The sequence below is a fragment of the Brachycentrus maculatus genome, unplaced genomic scaffold (genome assembly GCF_059751285.1).
Source record: "Brachycentrus maculatus isolate JH-2025_06_01 unplaced genomic scaffold, ASM5975128v1 h1tg001131l, whole genome shotgun sequence".
NCBI classification, from domain to species: domain Eukaryota; kingdom Metazoa; phylum Arthropoda; class Insecta; order Trichoptera; family Brachycentridae; genus Brachycentrus; species Brachycentrus maculatus.
The window spans coordinates 171,496-198,188 of record NW_028281829.1 but is presented as its reverse complement, the minus strand read 5'-3'; the positions used below and the strand labels follow the sequence as shown (position 1 = coordinate 198,188).

General features: G+C 30.0%; 2 protein-coding genes across 2 annotated transcripts in view; one reads left to right on the top strand and one right to left on the bottom strand.

The window, feature by feature from the left end:
• The window catches only part of LOC148299470 (uncharacterized), a gene marked incomplete at its 5' end in the record, with an annotated part of 90,561 nt that extends 75,306 nt beyond the window's left edge, over nt 1–15,255 (bottom strand). Inside the window, one exon of the mRNA XM_088276050.1 lies at nt 15,068–15,255. Within this exon, the coding sequence (XP_088132176.1) occupies nt 15,068–15,255 (188 nt within the window). The remainder of the gene's footprint in view (nt 1–15,067) is intronic.
• On the top strand, nt 3,575–9,754 carry LOC148299471 (uncharacterized). Its single transcript, XM_088276051.1, has 5 exons — nt 3,575–3,661; nt 5,045–5,244; nt 7,737–7,939; nt 8,745–8,914; nt 9,515–9,754. Exons 2-5 carry the CDS (start codon nt 5,055–5,057, stop codon nt 9,723–9,725), a joined length of 774 nt encoding a protein of 257 aa, XP_088132177.1. The 5' UTR covers nt 3,575–3,661; nt 5,045–5,054; the 3' UTR covers nt 9,726–9,754.
• Nucleotides 15,256–26,693: the final 11,438 nt, after the last annotated feature.

Genomic DNA, 26,693 nt, shown 5'->3' with positions numbered 1-26,693 from the left:
AATATTTTTAAATCTAATAAAAATAATAAATCATAATGTTAATATCGTTAAAATTTATTGAACTTACTTACAATTTGAAAATATGTATTATATGAATTATTCAAAAAAAAATTTATGACAAATTATATTTCAAAAGTTTCACAGTTTGACTACATAGATTACATAGAGCGTTTATTACCATGCATGACGTGTCGGGCGATTAAAAAAAAATTAGTACACTTCATTTAATATTATATTTCATAAAAAAGATCAAAAATATCAAGGGAGGAATAAAAAGTAATATTGATTTTGATTCTGATACATGACTAGTATTCTTTATATTCTATATATAGTTCTAGTATTTTATATATTATTGTAGCCTATAGTTGACTCGTAGAATCAATAATTTTAACATAACGTAATGTCATTAAAGGAACTGTTTGTTAACTTAGATACCGGATATTAGGCTATGTTCTATTATTGATAACCGTATTATTGACAGAATCCTTTCACTGTATTCTATTCTCGAACAATCCGATGTCATGGAAGATATCCGCCCTAGTTAAAACCATTCATCACCTGTTAAATTCAGCGATTCGAATTCATCATAACTACTCGTCAATAAATTAATATAAATTGATGCTTACATTTTAACAATGACGATCGTAATTAAAAATGAAATACTCATTTTTATAGAATTCAAAAGTATCGTATTTGGTTTTAAAAAATGCATTTTTTTACAACTCCGTTTATTTACTTAATGTCATATAAAAACAAGATTGTTTTATCACGTATATTATTAAATTGAGCACCTTACAAACATTATTTAACTCAAGTTACATTGTTTCATTGCACGCAAATAAATATAATACAAGATACAATAATGAAACTTTCTTCCTGAAAATCAATAAAAGAAAATTTGTCTATAAGCTGATAATGATCAGCATATTATATTAAAATAACTTTTCTCACAAATGTAGACTTAAAATCTCCATCACAAAACGGAAGATAGTTTTAATGTAATAAACAAACATAAAACATACAATGTTGATCCTGTACTCCATAAAGATATTCCGGAAATTACGGAAATCGTAAGTAACAACATTAACATTTTCCTTGTTTCTGAAATATGAAATATGAAATCTGACATGTTAAGTTTTGAGTGTTGAATATTTGTTTAGGTGCAACACGTTTTATGTTATTAAACGAAATAAGTAGAAAAAACCCTTTTAAAATATTGATCGATGGATCGATGAATGATTGATTACTGATATCAGAGTTTAATATTTTGAAAAATTTGAGAAATTATTTTAATGAAATCTGTAACAGTTAATTTTATAATAAAGTTTTCAGTAAATTGCTGATTTTGTCTGAAACTCTAATGCCAGTATCAGAAGAAGATTGAGAAAAACTTGGCATGATCAAGTATTTCAAATACTTGAAAGCGGTCAGGTCAGGAATCAGAATAATTGGTGAGGATGTATGAGGAGATGCATGAATGTGGAAGAGGCGAAGATTAATTGCAAATACAGATTGGTGTGGTGTTTTATTTACTCTGCCTACCTTTGCAGGGCAGCGGCATGGCGGTTAGTTAGTTAGTTTTTTTTATATTTTCTTAAATTTTTTGTAAAAAAGAAGGCAGTGCAGATTGAAAAATAGGAATAATCATTCATAATCTAATTCTTAAATATAAACCTAAAGCTGTAGGTGTATAAAATTTAAGTAGTTTTAATTTCTATTTTGGTTCTGATCCTCATAATGTTCGTATTTTTTTAAATATTTTACTACGAAATGAGAGTAGTTGAAGTAAACTATAATATATATGTAGAATAGATAGTACTAGATACATATTATTAGATTTTGCAATATATATACCCTTCTTAAATATATGAAGACGTAAAGCGTACAAGACCTTAGCGTAAAGTGTAAAACCTATCGTAAAAAATCTGCTGTATTTGAAATAGGACATCCTTTCGATCGACAAAAATAAATTTTTAATTATACAGTATGACATTTAAACTTGGGGGAGTTTGGAAAAAATACTATGTAATGTATGTAAAACTACTAATATAATTTTTTATTTTGTAAGTAAATTTTCATAATAATTATTTTTCTGAACAACTAGTTTTATTATATTACGGGGTCTCTCTGTAGACATTGTGTTTAAATGTTATTGCCGCTATTTACCGTTTTGCTACCATTTTTCCAAACCACAAAGTTTTTTGAATAATGGATCCATTTTTTAATCATGTTTTACGTGAATTTCAACAATACCACTTTATCATGTATAAATTACATTTATGTCGAAAAATGAGCAGTAATTGCATTGCCTTAGTTTTGTACAGACAACAGTTTTTTTTTTGTATTTATATTCATTAGGATACAATTCTAACATATAATTTATAATCAATTGCAAATTTATAATACACATTTGATAAAATTTCCCATAACTCTTAATCTAACGCTAAGCTCTATGATTTATTTGTAGATAAAATATTTTAATCACTTTGTAAGTAATTGAAAATCGAGAGTAATAATGACATGGTTTTTATATTCGTAAATAAATATATTTTTAAAAATACATCAAACATTAGAGCGTTACGTAGTAACTAAATCGACTTGATCGACCAAAAAAAATAATGTCTCGGGTTCGATTCCCGCTGTGATTTAATTTAATTTAATCGAAATTAATTTTTAGGGTTTTTTCATATTCTGAATTTTTTCCTTCCCAGTTCTCACTGTCCTACCTGAAGACAAGCCTCTTTAATACAGATTATGTGGTAATTCCCTTCAAAAGCAACCGCTAGACAACAGTAAACTCACGCTAATGAATGTTTAAAAATCATATAATTAGGTTTATTATTTTGTAAGCTTATTTAGATGATTTATTTTTCCATTAATAACTACAAAATGTTATTTAAAAGGGTTACAAAGCCATTCCGGTAATTTTGTAAAATAGTACATTGTAAATCGCTAATTATAATAATAATATTTACACAATTATTATCTACATATCTATCATAGATATCAATTATTCAAATTCGTTACTGGATTTAATTAAAATTTTGATAGTCTGTACGTCATATTTATACTCTTCTGCATCTTCAAACCCTCATCCATGCCTGATGGTGCATAGGGCACCGCATCATATAAACGCAGTGTTATCTTGATCGTTAACACATGACGGAAAGGTGATCGTTAACGCTTCAGGGACCAGTCTAGGGAAATATTCAATAAATGTTAGAGTGTAAAATCACTGTCTATTTGACCAACCCCCTGTGAATCGAATCCGGGACCTCCAGTACGGTAGCCAAGCGTACTAACCATTACACTACGGAGGTGGACATTATTTATATGAATACATATTAAATAAATTCGTTTAGTATAACGCTTCTTTTAAAAACTCAAAGCTTGCCAACGTGACTAATAGTCAACAGCTGCTATATTCAGCGTGGTAACACAAACATGTCATTCAGATTGTGTTATCTCGACGTCAGATACATCTACCAACATATTGCTATCCTGTTCTGTGTCGAGCGCTACGATATCATTATATGCCTTTACTCCATAGACCAGTTCTCTATTATTACAATTTAGTATTCTTCTTACTTCACATCGTTCGGGTCGCGATCCGCCTGTCCGTCGGCCGTCAACTAATTATCCATCAAGTTTCGCTTCACTCGTAAGTAATTATAGATTTTTAAATGAAATGTAATAAATGAAGTGACGGAACAAAATATTATTTTGTAAGAGGTTATTATTGTGTTATTTCAATACAGCGAATAGTACAAATATTATACAAACATTCGATTCAAATTCTGTATCGTGTGTTATAATTTTGTTTACCTTTCATATAAAATTCTCAAATCTTTGTTTCTCAACTGTTAAGTTACTGTTTACTGTAAAATTGATGTATTATTTAAAATTTTATTTTTTTGCTGTTTTTTCTAAATGTTAATATAATTCAATATAAAAATAACTCAATATAATTATGACATGAAAAGGATAAATAAAATATCCGCAAAACACTTTTTTATGAGGTTAAACGTTCTTAATTGGTTTAATTAATCGTTTCGTGTTATGTAGTTTTATGAACATAAGGTGGAAGAAGTATCTAATTGCATGTTGACTTTATATATTTTTAGTTTCTTACTGTGAATATCGATTCCACTAATAAAAATTATCTTGAGTTTTTATGTCGTATCAGAATTGCAAAATCAATGCTAACATTTAAAAATTGAATGTTGTATAAAATTGTTTTTCGGTACATAATCTTATATGTTCACCTCCGTAGTGTAATGGTCAGCACGCTCGGCTACCGTTCTGGAGGTCCCGGGTTCGATTCCCAGGGGGGTTTAATAAATATAAGTGATTTTTTCACTTTAATATTTATTCAATATTACACTGGACTGGTACCTGAAGTGGAGGGCTGATCACCTTTCCTTCATGTGTAAACGATCGAGATAACACTGCGTTTATATGAAGCAGTGCCCTATGCACCATTGGGGTGCGGTAAGGGTTTTATTTATTTTATTATTTTTTAATCTTATAGAAAGGATTCATTATAAAAATCATTCTTTAAAAACAAAATCAACAAAAAATGTGTACCAAAACTTGTTGATGTCACGGGAGTTGTAAGGGGAGTAGAGCTATATATTGCTGAATTCAATTCTAATATGTGAGTTAGATAATACAGTTGAAGACCATGGGCCAATAATAGTTATATTGTAATTATAATTTCAATATATTTTTTTTTCATTTGTCTAAACTTTTGCGATGTGATTCTTATTGCCCACCCCCCCCCCTTACTTTAATTCGAGCGTTTGTAATTGGATTAGAACAAATATTCAGTTTTTTTATTATTTAAATTTCAATTAACCATCCATCATAACTAAAATAATCTGCATAGTGAAAATTTATTTTGCGATGTCAATTATATTTAAAAATGTTTTTTTTGTTGTAAAATCATTACTTTGAATTCAACGCTTCTTTTATATTTCTACATAACGTGATGAATGTGTTTAAAAAAAACATAAAATTAAATAGTGAAATTCTGAAATTACAGATAAACAAAAATGTTTTCGCAAACATGGCGTCGTCCAACAAATCCTACTCATCCGGAAGTTTGGAGGACTTTTGAGAAAATTCGAGATGGAAAATCCCTCAAGTTCAAGGTTCAAACAGCGACAGATGAATATTTAGACGATATGATTGACATGATGGCCAAACACTTCCTTCCAGGGGAAGTCATAAACCGTACCGCAGGTTAAATTTCTTTCCTTAAACCTAGTTTATAAATATATATATATATATATATATATATATATATATATATATATATATATATATATATATATATATATATATATATATATATATATATATATATATATATATATATATATATATATATATATATATATATATATATATATATATATATATATATATATATATATATATATATATATATATATATATATATATATATATATATATATATATATATATATATATATATATATATATATATATATATATATATATATATATATTTATATATATATATATATATATATATATATATATATATATATATATATATATATATATATATATATATATATATATATATATATATATATATATATATATATATATATATATATATATATATATATATATATATATATATATATATTTATATATATATATATATATATATATATATATATATATATATAACGTCATATATTGAAAAAAAATATTTTTCTGAGATCGTTTTTACAGTTTAAAAATAAAATACACTGTATTAAAAATAAATATCAAGGCACTTATTGAACTTTTTACTATGCATCAGATCTTTTTTGGTAAAACCTGAATGTTTTTTCTCCATTTGAAAAGTGTTAAGTATATTTAAAAAAATATTTAAACTGTACCTTCTCTTCAAAATGCAAAAACAACACTCTCTGCTCTGTAGCGGGTAAATATTAAGTTAAAAATATATAGTACATTTTATGGGCATTCCGAATACATGCATAACTGAAAATTGATGATTTTTGATACATGACGTTGTTGAAAGGAGTGAGCGATATGTCATATTCAAAAATACTTTTCTCTCTTCCAGGGTTTTGCATTTTATTCCTATTTAATATTGCCAGTAACTTTTTGACAACTCATTTTCCTGTATTTTTTTAAATCGAAATCAAAATTTCAAAACTAAAATCGAAGAAAATTAAACAAAACTATTTTAATCTGTATATTTTGAAGTATACTAATTTTTTTATTCAGTGTGTTAATAATCATTAAAATATTGAGCTCTGAATTGAAGTAATGAATACAATAATAGTCGTTCATACTCGTTACATTTAAAATAAGTAATTAAACTATATCATGCATCCAGCTACGAATATAAATGTTATCAACATATTTCACTCAGTAATGACCTAAAAGACGTAATCAGAATCATTAAATGACCCATTTTTATCATATTACATCAACAAAAATTAACAAATTTGAGATTTTTATATAATATTTCGTTAGCCGTCGTATTTTATACCTGACCAACCAGTTATTTTTATAGAATTAATATATTAATAATACCTTTTGTTATTTATTGAATTGAAATATGTTGATATTGTTTGCACAGTTTAAATATGGTTGAAAATGGAAGCCGAGAAGTGGAAGAAAATATACAAAGACCAAGTTCACCAAATACTCGAAAGTTCGGAGAACAAAGATGCCTCTTTGCACATGATGCCGGAGAACAGGGTGCATCATGTGCACGGGTGTGAAAAGGGTGAAGCATACGTATTTCTTACCCCCATCAGAATCGATCTAAGATACATACACTAAGGTGCTTGTATTGTATGCATATTCAAATTAGCCTTAAAAGTGCGCCATCGAGAGATTTAGCACCTTGTATATATGCTATGCATCTGTGTTCCTACTATATTTGGGTCAACGCTGATAGCGTTTGGTCCATACACCTAAACAGTTAAGAATATGTAATAAATGATAATACGTAATAATATTGGTAATGTGTTAAACCTTTAATACCATGTTGCATTTTATAATACTAAATAAAATTATTTTATATTACTAAATAAAGTTTGCCGCCTTTGTGATGTAATGGTTAGCGTATTTAACTACCGTGCTAGAGGTCGCCGGTTCAATTCCCAGGGATGGGTAAAAAGTGATTTATATTTATCTAATATTTATTTAATATTACCCTGAACTGGTCCCTGAAGCGCAGAAGGGATCACCTTGCCTTCATCTGTTAACGATTAAAATAACGTCAGTAAGATGCAATGCCCTTTGCACCATTGGGTGCGGATATAAGGCTTAGAAGAAATAAAAATTTAGTGACGTTATATTTATGTTTTTTTTTCAACTTACCGTTAACTCTTTACTAACAAATGATACATTTGGTTGGTTGTAAAATATCGCTTCTGAGCACTAAGCTTATTTATTTATATATTTTTATTCTGTACTTGGAGTTCTGTAAATGATTTTTTTATAGTACAGTTTTCCTTGCAACTAGGTCAAAAGTAATATATTTAAAGAATACTTTGTTCTTTAAGATTATGTATATTCTCACGCTGTATAGCTCAAAGTTCTCGTACATTGTCATTATTTAGTGGTAATATTTGGTAATACACTACATTAAATTAATAATTAAATACCAGTTTGACCATGCTCACCAACGAACAAAAACGAAACAGTAATATATTAATTATAGATTGATAAATTTTCAGGTTGTGATAAGTCCCCGGAACTGATAGCATGCATGACAGGAATCGTTCATCAGATTTTCGTTCCTCAAAAAATTATGTTAATTTGTGTTTTGGACGAAGAAACACCAAATAGCTCTAATGCTTCTAAGGAAAAGCCGAAACTTGTTGGATTTAATATGTGTGGAGTTTGTTGTGAAAATGAAAAAATGGATTTAACGGATGTAGTAAGAAAATCTTTTTGTCAATATGTATTTTTTAATTTTAAACTGGCCACTAAAAAATTATCACAATTCAGACTTCTACGTCCATAGCAAATTAAACGCAGTGTAATACGTTATATTTCAACAAAATCAACATGTGCAGGTTTTTATTTAATTTCCTTTTAAAAGTAACATTGAATTTTAATTTGATCTTTTGTTCAAAATTTTGTCCCCTAAATCTGAATTCATTCCCACACTGGGATAAAATAACTGGTCTAGAATATTACTTATTAGTATTTGAAATATTTGTTTCCCTCCTTTTCTTGTGAGTATTTGATATAATTAAATTAAATTAAATAAATATCTGGTAAAAACTAAGATATCAACAAAAAACATAATTTCTATTTTGTATCATTATTCTGTAATGTCCGCCTCCGTAGTGTAATGGTCAGCACGCTAGGCTACCGTTCTGGAGGTCCCGGGTTCGATTCCCAAGGGGGGTAAAATAAATATTAGTGATTTTTTCACTGTAATATTTATTCAAAAATTACCATGGACTGGTACCTGAAGCGGAGGGCTGATCACCTTTCCTTCATGTATAAACGATCAAGATAACACTGAGTTTATATGACACAGTACCCTATGCACCATTTGGGTGCGGATAAGGGTTTTATATACTATATTCTGTAATGGAAAATATCGTTATATCATGTATGTGTTAAAATGATGTACAGCCCCATTTGCTTGCATTAGACCTATGAATAATAATATTATTAATTTGAATATGTTCAGTCATTATATGAACTCAAAAAATTTACATTATTTGCAGTTGGCAATTGAAGCTGGTGCCAAATTAATAACAATATGGTTGGAAACAAAAAAACATTTGCCTGATGTACATGAGAAACATGGCGTTAAGGATTATGTTGGTTCTCTGGGACTGTGCGTTTCTCCCGAATACAGAGGGATGAGTATCTCCAAGGAAATGTTGCTTGCCAGGTAATTTATCAATGAAACTATTAGCGCTTTGATTATCCAGACCTCACACATAAGGGTCTTTGATTGAATGGAATGACAAAATGAATTAAAAATCAAAATAAAGCAAAACTCACGAGTGACAGTGCATTTATTTTTTCAGTTTTATTTACTGTTTTTTGATGCGTTTATGATTTTAAGGTTTTTTAAGCAAAAAATCATCGTGTATCTTAGTACGTTTTGGAACTGCGTATTCAGGAATGTTTTATATTTTTTTTGGTTTTACGATTGCTAGCTAGTAGAGGATCAGTTCTGGATATACTTCCCAAATAAATGTTTACGAAAATACTTAATTGTCGTTTTTCCGATTTTCTATCAAAATAATTTTTATGAAAAATATCATCGTAGATTTCAAAGTAAAAAATACGTCTGTTTCTCCAGTACTTAAACGTAGGTATATTTTGATTAAAAATGGGTCCGATTTGATCTAAGTAGTGTGTTTTCCTGATAATTAATTGATCACTGGAATCATTAATCATGGTAACCCTCATATTTTTTTTATTCCTGTTGTCAATGTGAATTTGAAAAAATAACTTATTTTTCAATTCAATTGTTTTTTTTTAGGATCGCTCTTTGCAAATCATTGGGAATAAAAGCGACTTCCTCATTATTTACTGGCCCACCTTCTCAGGCTGTAGCAAGGAAAGCAGGATTCGAAGAAGATGGTGCTCTTTTATACACTGACATAGAAGCTGCACTTGGAATCAAAATGATCAACCCCGAATGTCCCTCTGTTCAAGTTCTTACATGCATTATTGACAAACAATTTTCTTAAAAACTAAAAATATTACAACCTTACAACAACTTGTTTTATTTCCCATGGCAATGGAAACTCTATAGAGAAACTGTATGCTATTAGAGGAGAAAAGAATTGACGATGGATATAATTTTAAAAACTATCAGTCATCAATACTGTCCGATTAACCCTGCCAAAAAGTAGTATAATTCACGGTGAATAAAATAAGTGGTCAAATTATAAGCTGCATAAAATTTGAAAATCATGTTTTCAAGCATATTCCAGTATGTGAAATAATCCAGTAAGAATCTTGCAAACATCTAAATAAAAGGGTCTGCAAAATAAAAACTTCCCAAACTAACCATAGATGGCTCCTGTGAACTTAAACATGAACCGTTTTTAGATTTATGGTAAACGTATAAGCTCTTAAAAATAGAGTAGTGTGGTTGTCAAAGATTGGTAAAATTGGTGAATGTTGTAAATATGTTATGTGATCACTAAACCAGCCTATGACAGGTTGCAAGCCCTGTATATGCCCAGACTTCCATTTTCTTCATCTATGCCGAGATATCAAAAAAAATATTGCTTAAAGGTATTTTAATCAGTTTGTTATTTTAACGCAATAACTTGGAGTTTGCAAGAGTTTGTGCAAAAGTCTCTTGTAAAGTATTTAAATAACGTCGTGAAAATATTTTCAGACACAATTTTATTATTTGCCCATTATTCGTATTATATTTTGTAAACTTCTTTCCTTTCATCTTTTGTTCTATTTATAAACTCGGTCAACCTTTTGTGGCATCAAACCTGATTTCCGTGACAAAGTCAACAAATTGCTGACGTTTTTTAATGCTACGAACGGCTTTCAAACGTATGTACCTACAAGATAAGTAAACTTACTGCCAACTTCTGATTTGTGTACTATACCTGTTTTGAGTACTTTAAACAAGTCACCGCTATTTAATCGTTAGAGAAGATTAATGAATTAAAATCCAGATTTTTGGTATCCTAACCTTGTTCCGTTAGGCACCATATCGAATAAAATATATTTAAAAAATAAAGTTCTATCCAAACAAGTACAAAATTGAATATCCTACAACTATCGCTATATTTTTTTATAAGTTCGATGTTTGTTCAGTCGTTATATTTTACCTACGAAAACTTAAGGTAAAATTTAATTTTTGTATCATGTCGACGATTCAATATGGCGTCTAATTCTATGTGTTTATGGTCCTGAAAATTGGATTGAGAATACCAATGACCATTATTTCAACAATGTCTTATAAAGTACTGATTTGAATAAATCGATTTCATCACTATTTACTAGCGGTTTAGAAAAGATAACTACAGTTTTTGATAGCGTACCAGCTAGTGGTTTATTATAAAGGAGTTTTGAAAAAGGTTTTTCTTCTTACAATTATAAAAAATATATATAAATAAAAGGCCAAGTATAAATTTCCATCATCTAGTTGTGCATAGACTACCATTAAGATAAACAAGATCTTAACTCGATTATAGATTATTTGAATGCAAAATAATCAGTTCTGCGAACCAGATTCTTAAACATGAAAGTGGTGTATATTTGAAAGGACACCTATTACGTAAATAAAAAATGCACTGCAGATATCACTGGTTTACAGGAAAAGAAAAGGAGAAGGAACGATAGATTTTTTTTAAATCTTATAAATAAAAAAATAGAGAAGAATAGCAAAGTGTAGGTCGCTTAGAGTTGCATACCCATACTAGTACGAGCATGTAAGAAAGGTTGTGAGTTTGTGAGTCCCTAAAGAACAATTAACTTAATATTAACTACTTATTTTTAATTTACATCCAGTTAAAATAAAAATGAACAATAATTATCTACTATATATCATCTTTTATTATACTACGAGAGTTATGAAGTGGGTGGGAGAGAAAACTGTCATTTATCCGGACCCTACCTAATTGGATTTCTGAAGAAAAAAACACCATCTAAGCAGGGGTAACAAATTGAGTAAAACGGTAATGAAGTTTACTTTAAATTAATTACATGTAATAATAACGTTTTCATGTAATAATAATTTAAAATATTATTAAAAGTAAAACAATCTTAATCTTAAAATTAAGATACTTTTACAAAAAGTACATTTAAAATATCAGTTTTACGTTAACATCGTGGACTGGTGTTTTTAGCGTTCATTTTTAGATAACGTTTCTGTTTCCACACTTTTTTAAAGAAGTATAAAAAAATCGTTACTAGAACACAATGTTTGACATCCCTGTTTTGCGTCACTTTTTCCAATCAGCACAGCGTCTGCCACTTTCGGTTAGTGAGGAAAGAAAATCAGGACACAACCATCATAAAAACAGATTGTCTTTGTAGTTCGGGTAAAATTTTCCAGCGGAAAAAATATTTCATTAATCCTAGTCTCAAAATAATAACGATTTTAGAATTTTTATTTAGAAAAACGTGTAATTATAGGATGGAAAAATGCAATTTAATTGAAATGTTTAATTTAATTGAAATTTAATGGTTTTGGTTTTATTAATACCGACGAAACTTCAAATAAGGGTTAAAAAAATAAAAAAGTTCATGTAAATTTCGATAAACCCATTCATCTGATGAATATATATATTTTTTTCCCCCACTCGCACCTGGATAGTGCTTAGAACACCGCATCGAATCGATTTGTTGGTTGCAGCTTATTTATTATATGAAAAAAGCAATTGAAGAGGTTTTTTTGGGATTTTGCTTTACTTGAAAAATAATACGTAACATTTTTGTATATTTTGAAGTAAAACGGAAAATTTGCCTTGATAATTTTTCCTTAATCATTTTCTTTCTTTACTTATAAATACAAGATATTAGGGCAGGGTGATCAGTGCTCTAAAATCTTAAATAAGAAAGTGGAATTTATTTGATGGATGAAGTTCGTAAATGATGGAGATTAAGCTTACAATCATTACTGCTGTATACAATATCTTGAGTGTGTCCAAATCTCTGTTCACAAATCTGTGTCTGTCCACATAGGAGTTACATGTTCATATTGGCATCTCAACATATATGACGGAAAATATGGAATTCTGAGTATATACAGGACTTATGACCTGTTAAAATAAAGGCTGGTTTAAGTGATCGCATGACAGGTCGTAAGCTTTGTATAGCCTTTGATATAGAGGTATTACATCTTTATAAAACAAATTTAACACAAACGTAGTTTTTAACCACTTTTATACGTACTTCAAATATGCCACAAACTATCACAAAAAACATATTTCATAATGCACAAGTTTCTTCATAAAAATAAAAGTATATGTAAGTATATGATTTTTATTAAAAATCGTTAGGATACGTTTAAAAAGAAAAGTGTAAGTTCACGTTATTAACGAACAAAACAGTTTTTTGGCCTGCCACGATTTGACTATAATCCTACATAATATCGAAGATAATCCCTTTAACAACAAAACATTATTAATTCTGCTACAGCGAAGACCCGCGTTTCATGACCCTCTCTGACACCAAGCGATCTCATACGGGTATTACGAGAAAATTACACTAGCGGTTTACTGTATTTTGAAATCATTATATTCGTGCGCTGAATTTATTTCAGGCAATGAAATTCAAAAGACCAAAAAACTTGTTTATTAAAGTTTTTCCAAGAGTACAAATAAGTGTCGCGCATGATAACGATTGATCCTACGTATCTCAATAAAAACGAAATACTTTATTGGATAGTGAACTAGTTTCTACGCGGTTTCATCAATGATTCTTTTGCAAACCTTGTTTTTTTTATCCCTAGTTCTAGTAGATTTTCTGTTACTGAATGTCTGCGATAGTTTTATATTTTCTAGTTCCACTGCTGTCCTTTGAAAATTTTCCTGAACTTTGGCCGAACGAATATTGCTTGGTTCACCTATCAGGTTTATTTTGAACGATTTTAAAACATAAATATTTGAAAAACTACGAGATTCCGCATGAAAAATAAAACCATCTAAGTTATTCTTGTGAAAAATATAATTTCCTTGGTTTCGTCGATTTAAATCGATGGTTTATTATTGAAATTAGTATAAAGTTTCATTTAACGAATCCAGCAAAGCTTAGTCCTGAAAAAACATATTCATATTTGTAATTTTATTATTTTCCATATCCAATGGTCCATAAGACACTGTATCGATCGAAGAAGCGCTAACTCAATCCTTAATTATATTACACCCAGGTGATTAATATTGCGTACTGTGTACTAGTCCACAGTATGTTAAATAAATTTATGTGAAAAAATCATTTATTTATTTATACACATATTTATTTGACCCCCTGAAAATCGAGCATAGGTACCAAACGGACAAACCAGTACACTATAAGAAAGGAAATCATCTATAGAGGAGCAAGGTTCTTTTTTATTTTCTTTCTTTTATCTTTATCCTCATCCAGAGGTCAAAAAATTGAAGTAATAGACATTATTATAAAAATAAGCATAATCATATTCTCTTTAAAACTGCAGTTATATTTGTATGTAAGTCTTGAGGTGGTACAAGAGAATAAAGAAAATTTCCTATTTCAGTACCAATAATGCCGCTATCTTAAGTTCCAATTCAAAGAGAAAATCTGATAATCTCTTGCGAGAAATGGGTCACCTGCCCTCTCTGGGGATATCAAGTTTTCTATTTTTCAGTTGAAAGTCGACGGAAGGACCACTGTAGGAAAGATGAATAAAACGTTTGAGAGAATTAGGGATATTTTCCAAGAAGAAATAAAGGAATGCAAGACTCTTAAAAGAGTATTTTTGGGATATGGTCCATAAATATATATAAAAATGAGTACTAAAATAAATCCCATCAAAATTCAACTGCCAAACCAAATTAAAATTTGCTACCACTTCAAATAGACCAACAAATCTACCTTTTTAGGGGTAGTGTATTTGCAACATTTTAATTTTAATATATATTACTTTTATGTACTTACATCTACATGTTTTACACAAATATCAATAAATTCTATAAATAAACTCTATAAATATACTGCGTATCAACATAATATGCAGTAGGTTGTTAATTCAGTCGAGAATTGTATTTATAGATGCCCGAGTAAACAGTAAACACAACTGAATATTAAATATTTACCCCTAGGAACCACTATTATTAGAGCTTGTATTATAAAGTTTCTTTGTAAGAAAAAAAGTACAACATAATTTTAGAAATATTTGTATTTTTAAAAATAATTGGACTTCTATGCTTTAAATGACGAGTATCGAACCCGCGATGCAGTTGCGGAGTCTGACGTGTCTACTGAGCTGCGTACGCATACGTCATCACAACGCAGTATCCATTAGAGCTGAACACTGCAATGTAATATAAAATATCAAAAAAACGCAAAAATGTTGAAAAAAATCAATAAATTCACTTACTTTTCATTCTCCGGTAGCTGTATAAAGAAAGGTTGCAAGGAGACGTCCCTGTAGGCGGCTCCGTAGTCCCCGGCTGCGAAGGCGGCTGATATGTTGGCGAGCGTCTTGTTGAAGGCCTTGAGGACCACCTGGCTGGAGCCGGGCACCGCGATGCCGAGATGCAGGTCCAGCCGGCCGCCCTCCGCCGCCGCGCCCGACGCGCCGCCCAGCGCCGCCGCCCGCGGCCCCGGGCCCGGCGCCCGCCCGCCCGACGCGCCCGACGCGCCCGACGCGCCGCTGCTGGTTGACGATGCCTCCGACGGGGTGCGCTCGCTTTGGGCGATACTGCTTTGGCGACATAGCGGCACGGCGATGCTCAAAATAACAAAAACGATTACTAATCTGGAGGACCGTTTGCGCGATGCGGAGTTACTCATTTTAATTATGTTTTATTCGGTAAATCAAAGTCGACGGTATCGGTAGACGTGAATATCGAGGGGAGTGAGGTAGAGAAATAAAAAGCGCGACCCGTTTACTCTCGGTTACATGTTAGGTCGGATGTCGGCACGCGAGTTACACGCAGACACTGGCCGCTTTGAGGCGATTCTTGAATCCAGACGCTTCAAGTGCTTCAAATTTATGAAGCGAATTATTTTGATCAGATTTACTAAATGTATCATAAATTGTTGCATTTTGTGATGATTCCATTAAAATTTTCGATAAATGGTTAGTTTTGTAACCAATTGCGAGAAAAAAATTTATCGAAAAAGTTTTGCTGTTTTGAGTGAATACCGTTTTATAAACCATATGTTTTTTTCTGTTTTTTCAAAAGATAGATTGGTTTGATGAACATGTGTATATACATTTTTTCAATTTTTAATAATACTTCATGGATTTGAGTTTTAAACTACTTTAACAATTACAATATATTAATTCACTTAAGAATATTGAATTATAAATTTATTTGTATGTAATAAATTTTGGACGCATTTACGTTTCATTTTGTTTTCTGCCCTAAATCGATGTATTTTCTTTTATTTGTTTCCTTTCAGGATAGCCTCGGGCAATCTGAAACAGACAAAAACATTTTTTTAACTATATAACTCTTAATTAGTTATACATTCATGAAAACTTAAAAAAAAGTCGTATCAGCAATAGGCGACATCGGAGTCTATGACTAAACTCATTAAAAAGGAAAGAAAATGACAATAAATAAAAAATAAATATGTGTACCACAATATCACAATGTTACGTTTAAAATTTTCAATTGCTATGCGAGTTATTTTATACTGATACATTTTTTTAGTTCATAAAAAATATTTGAAGTGCCTGTATAAAAACAGCAACATTTATATTTCATTTGCTTTTTAGTAATAAAAATCTATTTACCATCATTAAATTTATTATATTCTAAAACAACAAAGTTTGTAATTATCCTTAAATTTATTCCGGTATACATCCCCAAATGTAACGACAGTGACTAGTGAAATATTAATAAAAATTTAAGAGTTGAGGACATTGAACAATATTTTAATTTAATTTTTTTTTGTATTTCAGTTATACAAGCTGGGGTAAAACGTAACGTCTGTTTTACCATAGAATGAATTACATTATGAAAATCACAAAATTCCTTTGAATAAGTTATACGCATTGACCTCTGTCCTTTACTGGACCCTTGGGTAAAAGAGAGGAAGGTAGAAATTGTATCGAATAAAGGGTTAGAGTGATATAATTATCAATGTTTTATTTATTTATTCATAATTGGAAAGGAAAATTTAGTTCAAAATTTTATAATCACTTATTGTATTATTTTTTCAAAGAAATATATGTGTTTTCTTATGATACACGAACATATACATTAATTAAATACTTTTTTCAAGTACACTGAACAGGCGTTTGAAAATAGCGATTAGTTGTGGCAGAGTGAGGATCGAACATAAAAACTCTAACTCAGACCCTGTGTCACTTATCACGTGACCCGGAACAATATGGTATATACATGAAAGGAAGACATTGATGGACAGATTTAAATACGAAGCTTTCTTCATTGTACCTATCGAAATACATTTTCAAAAACTTACAAGTTAATATATAAATTTTAAAATATCCTCGGTACATTAAGAAAAATGTACTGTCATATTTTGTTTCTTGTACAAAATATGTTTGTGACGTCATCAATTGAAATATTCCTATATTAAGAGAAAAATATCGCTCGCCAAGGGTGAATCAGATGGCCCCTACCACTTCCTTTTCCTCGTAAATACGATGTGACAGAAGCTGAAAAAATTGCTAGTGACTACGGTATATAAAGAATTCCTTCCCGATAGTGAAATATGTGAGGACGAACCAGAAGTGTCAAACCAGGTTATCTGGGTCAAATCTAAATGTACCGACAGCCAAATAAAAATGTCGAACGATTAGAGAGAGCCCAAACTCCACGGCGTTCTTCTCATTAATTCTCATTAATTTTGAACAAAGTGTTTCGAATAATTTAATGGAGTTTTTTGACTTTCGATGTTTTAGAACGAAAAGATATATTACAATATATTGAGTGTGTCCAAATACAAAATGTTGTAAACACATAAATTGTCTGGTCAAATTATAAGCTAAAATAAATGCAAACCACGTTTTCAAGCGTTTGTTATGTACGTGAATGTAATCCAGAATTCGGACTTCTCAAAATGGAAAAAGTCTCTGCAAAATAAAAGCTTTCTTCTTCCTACCATAGATGTCTTTTGTGAACTCACGCATACTGAGTTATGAGTTTGATCAATATATCTAGAATTTTTAATAATTTGAGCAGTGTGGTTTTCAATCATGGGTAGAATTAGTGTGTAACAACACGTGTGTAAAGTGATCACTTGACCAAACCTATGACGGTCGTAAACCCTGTAAATACCCAGACTTCCATATTCTTCTTCATCTATGTTGAAATGTCAAAAAAATAACGTGAAAAAATAATTATTAATAATTTTAATTTTTTGAAGGTCTCTCTAACGAAACCCGACCCTCACCAAATTCCCACTTCAATTTCAAAAGTTGATGGAAATTGGGACGGGAAGTCATAATTTCCTTGTTTATTGTGAGGTATATATTTATTCAATAACTTTATAAATTAATTTAAAATTAATTCAAATTTTTTTTTTCAGGTAACAAGCATTGCATTAATTCTCATTTACATGAAAACGTAGCGTCAGTAAGAAGTGGTTAATCCAGAAAATGCTATTAGTATTTACTAAATATGTTGTAAAGACTAAGGGCCTACAGTAACACAAGGTCTAGAGTAACAACGCACCTCTCCCTCGCAAATGCACTTTAACAAATGCCACACTCTTCAAATAACTTTTCGATTCTGCGTGTGTGCTAACATAAATTTTTTAATCGAGTACGATATCTAAGTAGAATGTAACAAGAGATATGTCTAAAAGTCTAAACTATAATTGAAGACACAAGTTTAAGCTACATATGAGCAAAATTAGTTTTGGTGTGTACTTATTAGGATTAGCACGATAACCACATATGTAAATAATATTACATCGGACCCCGGCCTCCCCACTTACACGCGAGGAGTTAATCTCCCTACATATCCGACAACTCACCCATCCCATGTACATTTTTAAAATGCGTAATTTGGCGTAATTCCATTACGGTTCTGCGAACTGACAGTAATAAAATGAGCCGCATAAAAACGGGGACTAATTTAATTATCTTCGCAATCAATTTCAACGTGATATTTCATTTTTACGTCAGCTACAATAATACCTTTCCCACAATATTAAGTTCACTCTGATATCGGAGTGTCCATCGGAAATTGTAGGATGTGTTGACAGATTGATATTAAATTACCAAACCATTAGGCGGACATTTTTGTTGTACCCATCAATTCTAATGGAATTATGTTGAGAGTAAGCCATATCAGCTAATATTTCACGGATAAAACGAAATAAGGACAATAGCACACAATAAAAACAAACAATAACGATAAAAAGTGCCAGATAACTTTAATTAAAAATTAAATAATGTTTTTGAAGTTAGTTTTATAATACAAATAAAAATTACAGTTTGCTGACACTTTAGCCAATATAGTTTTATGTCATAAAAATGCAAAATATTTATGTCTAACGCGCCTTAGCGTAGTAGGAAAACTAGCGTCACGGGTTCGATTCCCTTCATTTTAAATGTTAATAATAGTAATCATATTAATTCATCGTGGTTTTGTGGTACACATTTTTTCACCACCCTCTGCCACCTACAGACAAGTAACTTAAAAATATTGTAGTTTTGCGGGCAATTTCCTTAAATTAATTTTTTTAAATGTCAGCAATGTGGCAATGTTCGTACTTTTCCTTAGTGTTAGTTATCAAAATTAATATATTTTTATCAAGTTTTAATTTTATTTTATATTATGTTTTCTTTTTAAACATACAAAAGTAATTAATAAAAGGAAATCATCTTGAGGAAAAATGCCTTTGTCTTTTAAACTGGTAGATTGTGATTAGAAATTAACGTTTTAATGAAATATTTATACAATTTGATTACGATATATTTATTTAAAAAAAAAGGAAATACGCATAGCTACTACATAAATGAATAAATACATAGATAGTAATTTCAAGGGTATATGTGATAACAGCCTAAACCACAACCCTTCTTACCTGGGGTCGTTTACTAAAGGTCGTAACGTAAATATTTTAACAAATCTAGTCTTTATTCGTTGATTGCTTTCACTCACCCTATTTTATCTGAAATTTATCTTTTTGTTTTCGAAAAGAAGATATCAATATTGCACATTTTATCCCTTTTGCATAACCTTCAGTGAATAGTTTTAATGTTTTGAGGATTTTTTTTATCGTTTATGAAGAAATTTACCGACGCCGACGTACAAATTTGGAGATCTAGGTATTTCCAGTACAACCTGTCATTGGCTGGTTAATATGATCATACTGTGTATTGTATATCATTCCACCCGTGATTGACAACGACATTATTAAAATTTCGTAAAGTTCAAAGATGAATATAATTTTTATTTTTCAAAAAAAAATTGTTGGTGACATCTATAGTTGAAACTAGTAAATTTAGAAGAAATCCTGATTTTTAATGTTCATATTCTAGGAAACGCAAAAAAAAATTAATCGCTATACATACATTAACACCAATTATTCAAAATATTTTGAGTGAATCCAAATTTTACATCCACAAATACTAGCTAGAATAGGCAGAATAGGCAGGTGCTGTGGCGTAGTTGGGTAGACGCTCGACTGCAAAACTGGCATCGCGGGTTCGATTCCCAGCAATTGCAAAATTAATTCAAGATATATTTATTTTCAATTGGTTTTGGGTGTTTTCACATTTACCTTCCCTATCCTCACTATTCTACCAACAGACAAGCCTCTAAAATAGAGGCTTTGCGGGTCTCTCCTTTAAAAAAACTCCAAAGTATTTTTATTAATACATTTCAGCATTAATAAATAAGTCTTCTGATTACAATTTTTTTAAATTCCCCTTATATCAAAATTTACTTCATCTTCGTTGAATCATCTATAAAATGTATCAATAATATCATTAAACAGTTAAATCGGTATGTGTATTAAGTATCTTTCGCGATATTAACAAATTTATTTGTATGATTCGCAACCAATATAATGATATTCGTCAAAATATTAAATTATTATTATACATAAATATTGAACAATCAAAAATAATTATCAATTAAGTTGGCTATTTCTAATACTTCACCGGGCTTTTAACTAGGAACATCATCTCTATAATAATAAATAATTACAAATTATATATTTTCAACCCATTTAAACTCTTTTTTTTTTAAATGTTATGGGCCGAAAGGCAGAGTATCATGAAAAATAAAATATATATTTAAAAAAATTATGTTGAACGCAAAACTCATTATTTTTAACTATCATCAATATTTTTTTAATTTATCTTTTTAAAGTGTGTGTTTAAATTTATAATGTGACCTAAAAAATATCGGCTACTTAAAAATAGAAATACTTTTGTTGATATATCTGTAATGCTAGTTACTGTCGTTTTTTTCTTCTTCTGTCTTTTACGTTTCCTCAATCTGTACATCTACGAGCAACGACTAATATCCGTACCTAATTCCCTCCATTATTTGAATAGCTCCATTTAGATTATTCTTGAAAACTATTTCCAGCACACAAACGATACAATTTATTACATTTGATACGTCTCATTATTTAGATATATTAATAAAATTGTACTTGTTGTTTTAATATTTTGTTATACCTTGAAACAAAAAAAAAATACTCTAATTCGCTCACTCCTTTCAACAACGTCACATCAAAAAACTTGATTTTTCAGGAGATCGTTTTCAAAGTTAAAGAATATAATTAAATGTATTAAAAATAAATATCAACCCACTTATTGAAATTTTTACTGTGTAACAGATCTTTTTAGGTGAAACCTGAATGTTTTTTCTCTTTTTGAAAAATAATTAGTAAATTTAAAAAAAATAATTAAACAATACGTTTTCTTCAAAATGCAAAAACAACACTATCGGCCCTGTGGCGGGTAAATATTAATTTGATAATATGCCGCTTTTGCTGGGATATTTTACATTTTCTGGGCGATCCGAAAACATGCACAACTGAAAATTTTAGATTTTAGATATATGATGTTGTTGAAAGGAGTGAGCGATATGTATGTAGTATGATAATTGAATCATCTTATCAGTTATGTCATTTATTTTGTTGATATATTTTTTTCACGTGACGTTTGCAATGGGTATAAAAAAGTAACAGTGTTTTGATGGGAAAGGGACAAATAGTTTGATTAAATTAAGATTTGTTTCACCAAAAGAACAAGGTGCGAAGGAGAGTATCCGAAAAAACATGATTCCGAATTATACCATATTTTTTGTTGGTCAAATAGCATTTGTTAAAGGATATTGCTGATGAAAAAATGATTGGATTGATTTTATTAATGAGACATTATAAACGACTCACTGAATTGTTTAAATTTATGACATTTAAATAACACAACCGTTTTACCGTATTGTGCTAGTTAAATTATGTTACATCGTTAAAGACCTTGTATTTTAATATTCCCGGGAGGTTGTTCGTGCTAACTATCACCAAACATTTCTTCGTCCCCATATCGAGTTCGGTTATGTAAACTTCTAGTAAATATATTTATATGATCATATATTTACACTTTCTCGTAGTATTACTGTTTTCCTCGTTATCCTGAACGGGTAGGGAGAAATTTATTGAGGAAAAGTGTAATAATTTTTCTTCCAATGCTTTTATAAAAGCGCAATAAACATTTTTTTTTCTAAATATTTTACTTGAATTCTTAAATGTTAAGAACTATATGGATCCATAAAAGTACCTACACATAGTATAGTGTACAAGTATTTACATGATAATGAAATTTACACACACGCATGCACGCACGCACGTACGCACGCACGCGCGCACACACACACACACACACACACACACACACATAATAATGTAGCCGCTATTAAAGTCATATTTACATATTCAATTGTAATAACGAACACCGGCCTTCGATATTTAATAATAGATTCAACACGACCCTATGTTAGTATTTATTTTTTTGTATCTACGTAATAAGAAACATTGAATGAGGGATTATTTTTTTCCAAACGGGGGATGAATATTACAATATTTCACTGTGGTTTAAGCAATGCTCACGAAATAACATTTTTATTCGTACATTTTTGATTCAGGATATCCCGCGTCTACAAAAAACGTCTGAGTTTGGTTTAAGATTTATTGTCTGCAATAATTTAAGGCTGGAAAAATAGAAGTGTCCTATCAAATTTCGCCTTTTCTTCAAATTTTCTCAATTTTATCTAGATAATAAAAGCGATCCATTCCATGGACGAAGTTTACATATTTTTAAAAGATATTCCATAAACCCTTTAAAAAAAACAACTTCGCGTTGTTTATTCAATTTTTATTACTTTCATTTTGTTTACAAATTAAACTACTAACAAAATTATATTTAATAAATAAAACACCTCATTAAAAAAAAAAATACGGAAAAAAATATATTAATTTTATAAGCGGAATCCTGGAGTTGCTGAATAGATTTTTGAGACATGTGAAGATAAACTTAATAACACTGAAAAAAAAAGAAATGATACAACTGTCAAAGGCCTAAATATGTAGTTATATAAGGGTAGCGCGTTATAATTTTTTTTTTTATAATGCGCTACCCTCAAATCTTCTTATCCGCACGGGGCGGATAAGAGTTAGAAGAAGATGCGCTGATGATGATGATGTAGTGCCCTATGCATCCATGGATGCACTTGGAGCACTAAATCAGTATGACAATGTTATATTGATCGTTACTTTGCGCTTCAGGTACCATTCCAGGGTCAAATTACGTGAATATTAGACAAAAAAATAACTAATATTTATTTTGACCCACTTGGGAATTGAACCCGGGATCTCCATTATGATACCAAAGCAGGCTAACCACCTCACTACGCAGGCGGACAAAAAACGAACAGAGAAAAAAGTGAACAATGAATGATAAGTAGAGTGTTATATTACCACACCACAAAGTTAACAATGCTTTTAATATACAAAATACAAACAGAGGAGATTCATGTTTAAGATTCCGTTTATTTGGGAAATTTAAGCGTATTCTGAATTTATGTGTGTGTACCGCAAATCTCTCAAATGTGTGAATAAATTAAAATTACAGATAATTTTTGCTCGTGTCAATTGCAAACTGGCGATTATACAATATATATGGTATCGGCTATTTTCAAATGGGTAGCTTTAACGGAGTATGTAAAAATTATTATTGAATTCCTGATACCGCCGGCGCGGCGCCGAGAGGCAGTGTAAAGATTAGGACCATATAAAGGTAACGACTAGGTTTTAAAGGCTTTTCCGATTTGAACTTCGGGGGATTTCGTAAATCCTCCAAATCCACAATTGAGTGAGTCCGCAGCAGCGAGCTGGCTACTGCCCTAATGCTGCGCGATGCCGAGCGCGGGCGGCGCAAGGTGGAATTGTACACTCTCTTCCTATTAATATTCAACAGTGCGCTTTCTGCTCCAGAAGCTGAGCGACTTGTGCGGTAAGTATTCTGGGGGATAATTCCGAACCTACCCTTTAATAAATGTGCTTCGCCTTTAGTGCCGTACTCATCATGAAACATAATATCTAACCTACGCCATTTTAATGCTTTTCCTTATAAGCGTATTACTCGAATTTTATAAGTCAATTTATCTGTAACTTTTACGACGTAAGAGATAAATTGTATTCACAACGTTTTTGGGTGTTCCTAAATCCTTCTTCACAAATCTGGGTTTCTCCACTTGATATCTCAACATAGATTGCACATCGCTCACTCCTTTCAACAACTTCATGTATCAAAAAAACTTGATTTTTCAGGAGATCGTTTTTAAAGTTTAAGAATATAATTAAATGTATTAAAAATAAATATCAAGCCATTTATTGAACTCTTTTCTGTGCAACAGATCTTTTTAGGTAAAACCTGAAGGTTTTTTCTCCATTTGAATAATATTTAGTATCCATAAAAAAATTATTAAACAATACCTTTTCTTCAAAATCCAAAAACAACACTTTCTGCCCTGTAGCGGATAAATATGGGATAAAGTACATTTTTTGGGCATTCCGAAAACACGCACAACTGAAAATTTACGATTTTTGATTTATGACGTTGTTGAAAGGAGAGAAGCGATATATACCCACATTTAAAGTTAAAGTTAAAAAATACTTGGTATCGTAATGTAAAGCTCTCTTCATCCTCCTATCTACGTTATGTATTTTTTTAAATTGTAGATAAGCATGATAGTTAAATTTCTTCGTTATTTTAATATAATCCAACAAACAGGAACAAAACAGCACCTAATTTTTTTTTTCACTTTTTTACCAGCGATCAGTTACCGTTACAGATATCGTTACCGATATTTTCAGATGCATACTCATAAGAGCCCTTCGTACTAATAACTCTGCTTTTCCAACTCTGCCGTTATTTTGAACTTTAGTAATCTTATGCAGAAATTATCGGACTTCTTCATATTTTTATTTAAATTTTTGATATTTATAGCACCGCTTTGCTACACAAATTCAACAATAACACAATCAATTTGGTTCAGTCCATAGCCTCGAAAATTCGTGCTCATTGTCTCGAAAATAATATGAATAAAAACGCGATCTTTAATCTCGGAGGTAACGATTCATTAATAATTTTTAGCAATTTGTCATTTTCTCGTTTAGGGGATGTCTCCGGAGAACCGGCGGATAAAAGACTCTATATCCGAAGAACCTGCCTTAATATTCCTAACACAATCCTGAATGTCGGTACGCACAGAAACAACTCATAAATATGAAAGCCGACCCTGTCATGTACACGCACTTATGAGATAGAAATCAGACTATTATGTGAAAATGTTTAATTCAAAACCCCCCAAAATAAGTCGTTGATGTTTTTTAGAAAATAATATCTGTCTATTTATTAACTTAATATATTTAGTATTGTTTCCAAATTTAAGAGAAAAATATTATTCAAAAAAATTATCTCATTTTTTAGGATATTTCACGATTAATTTTTATTTTTATTTTGTCTCCATATAATGTCATAAATATCTTAAAACCTTATTTTTAAACAAGAACTTTGATTTTTTTTTAAATGTTGAGGGCGTTTTGGCTTTTTATGAAAAAACATTTTTTTCTTCTAAATATTATTTACTTCATAGTTTTTTCGGAATTTAAATGCTGCATTTTATACATAAAAATCGATTTGTGCATGTTATCTAAGGTTTTTCTTAAAACATCGTTTTTGGGGTTTTTGAAACTAACAACTTCATATCTGCTAACACTCGTTTGTGTTATTTTGTAAACTGAGGTCAAATTTAACGTTTAGAGTATCAAAAAATGTCTTATTATACTAAGGAGTTGCAAAAAATATATTTTATCTACGATACGAGTATCATGCTTAAAATTATTTATTATTTTTTTGGTTATTTTTTTATTATTTCCATAATTACAATTTTAAATAAGAAGGCAAAATAACATAATTCAATATTTGTTCTATAAAAAAAAACAAAACGTACTTTTTAAATTGAATAAAATAAAACTTTATTTCATTAATCATTTCTTTTTTGGGTACCATTAAAACTATTTTAAGGCATCTCGACTTGGGGAAAATTTGGAAAATATGTTATTTATACAGTAATTCATTGTTCTTTTATTGATTACCTACAAAAAAAAATGGAAACATTATTTTCTTAATCATTAATAGGGTGAAAATCTTCCCTCGATAAAAAAAAATGTTAGCATTATATACACCCCTGGCAATATAAATAGCCGAACTCGTAAAAAATGGAACTTTTAAAATATGAAGACATTTTTTAAAATTTATTTTTATTATTATACGTTCATTCTTACACAATTTCCAACTTTATGTTTAATAAGTTAAGCTATATGTATATTTTACATCAATGAAACTCTTATTTTGACATTTAAAAAAAGTTATCAGGGTTTTTCTATTCGAGATAAAAAAAATTAAAAGTGAATCAAAATACTAAATATGCTTTAAACTTTGTAAACGGATATATAGATTTTTTCTTTCATTTATTAAGTAAATAAAACACCGTGAAGCA

What these genes read in the sequence shown, in the direction of transcription:
- LOC148299471 (XM_088276051.1), top strand. Translation starts at nt 5,055, where the DNA reads ATGTTTTCGCAAACATGGCGTCGTCCAACAAATCCTACTCATCCGGAA. An exon ending in AAATGGATTTAACGGATGTA is followed by an intron (nt 7,940 to 8,744) that starts GTAAGAAAATCT and finishes CATTATTTGCAG; the next exon opens with TTGGCAATTGAAGCTGGTGC. An exon ending in AAGGAAATGTTGCTTGCCAG is followed by an intron (nt 8,915 to 9,514) that starts GTAATTTATCAA and finishes GTTTTTTTTTAG; the next exon opens with GATCGCTCTTTGCAAATCAT.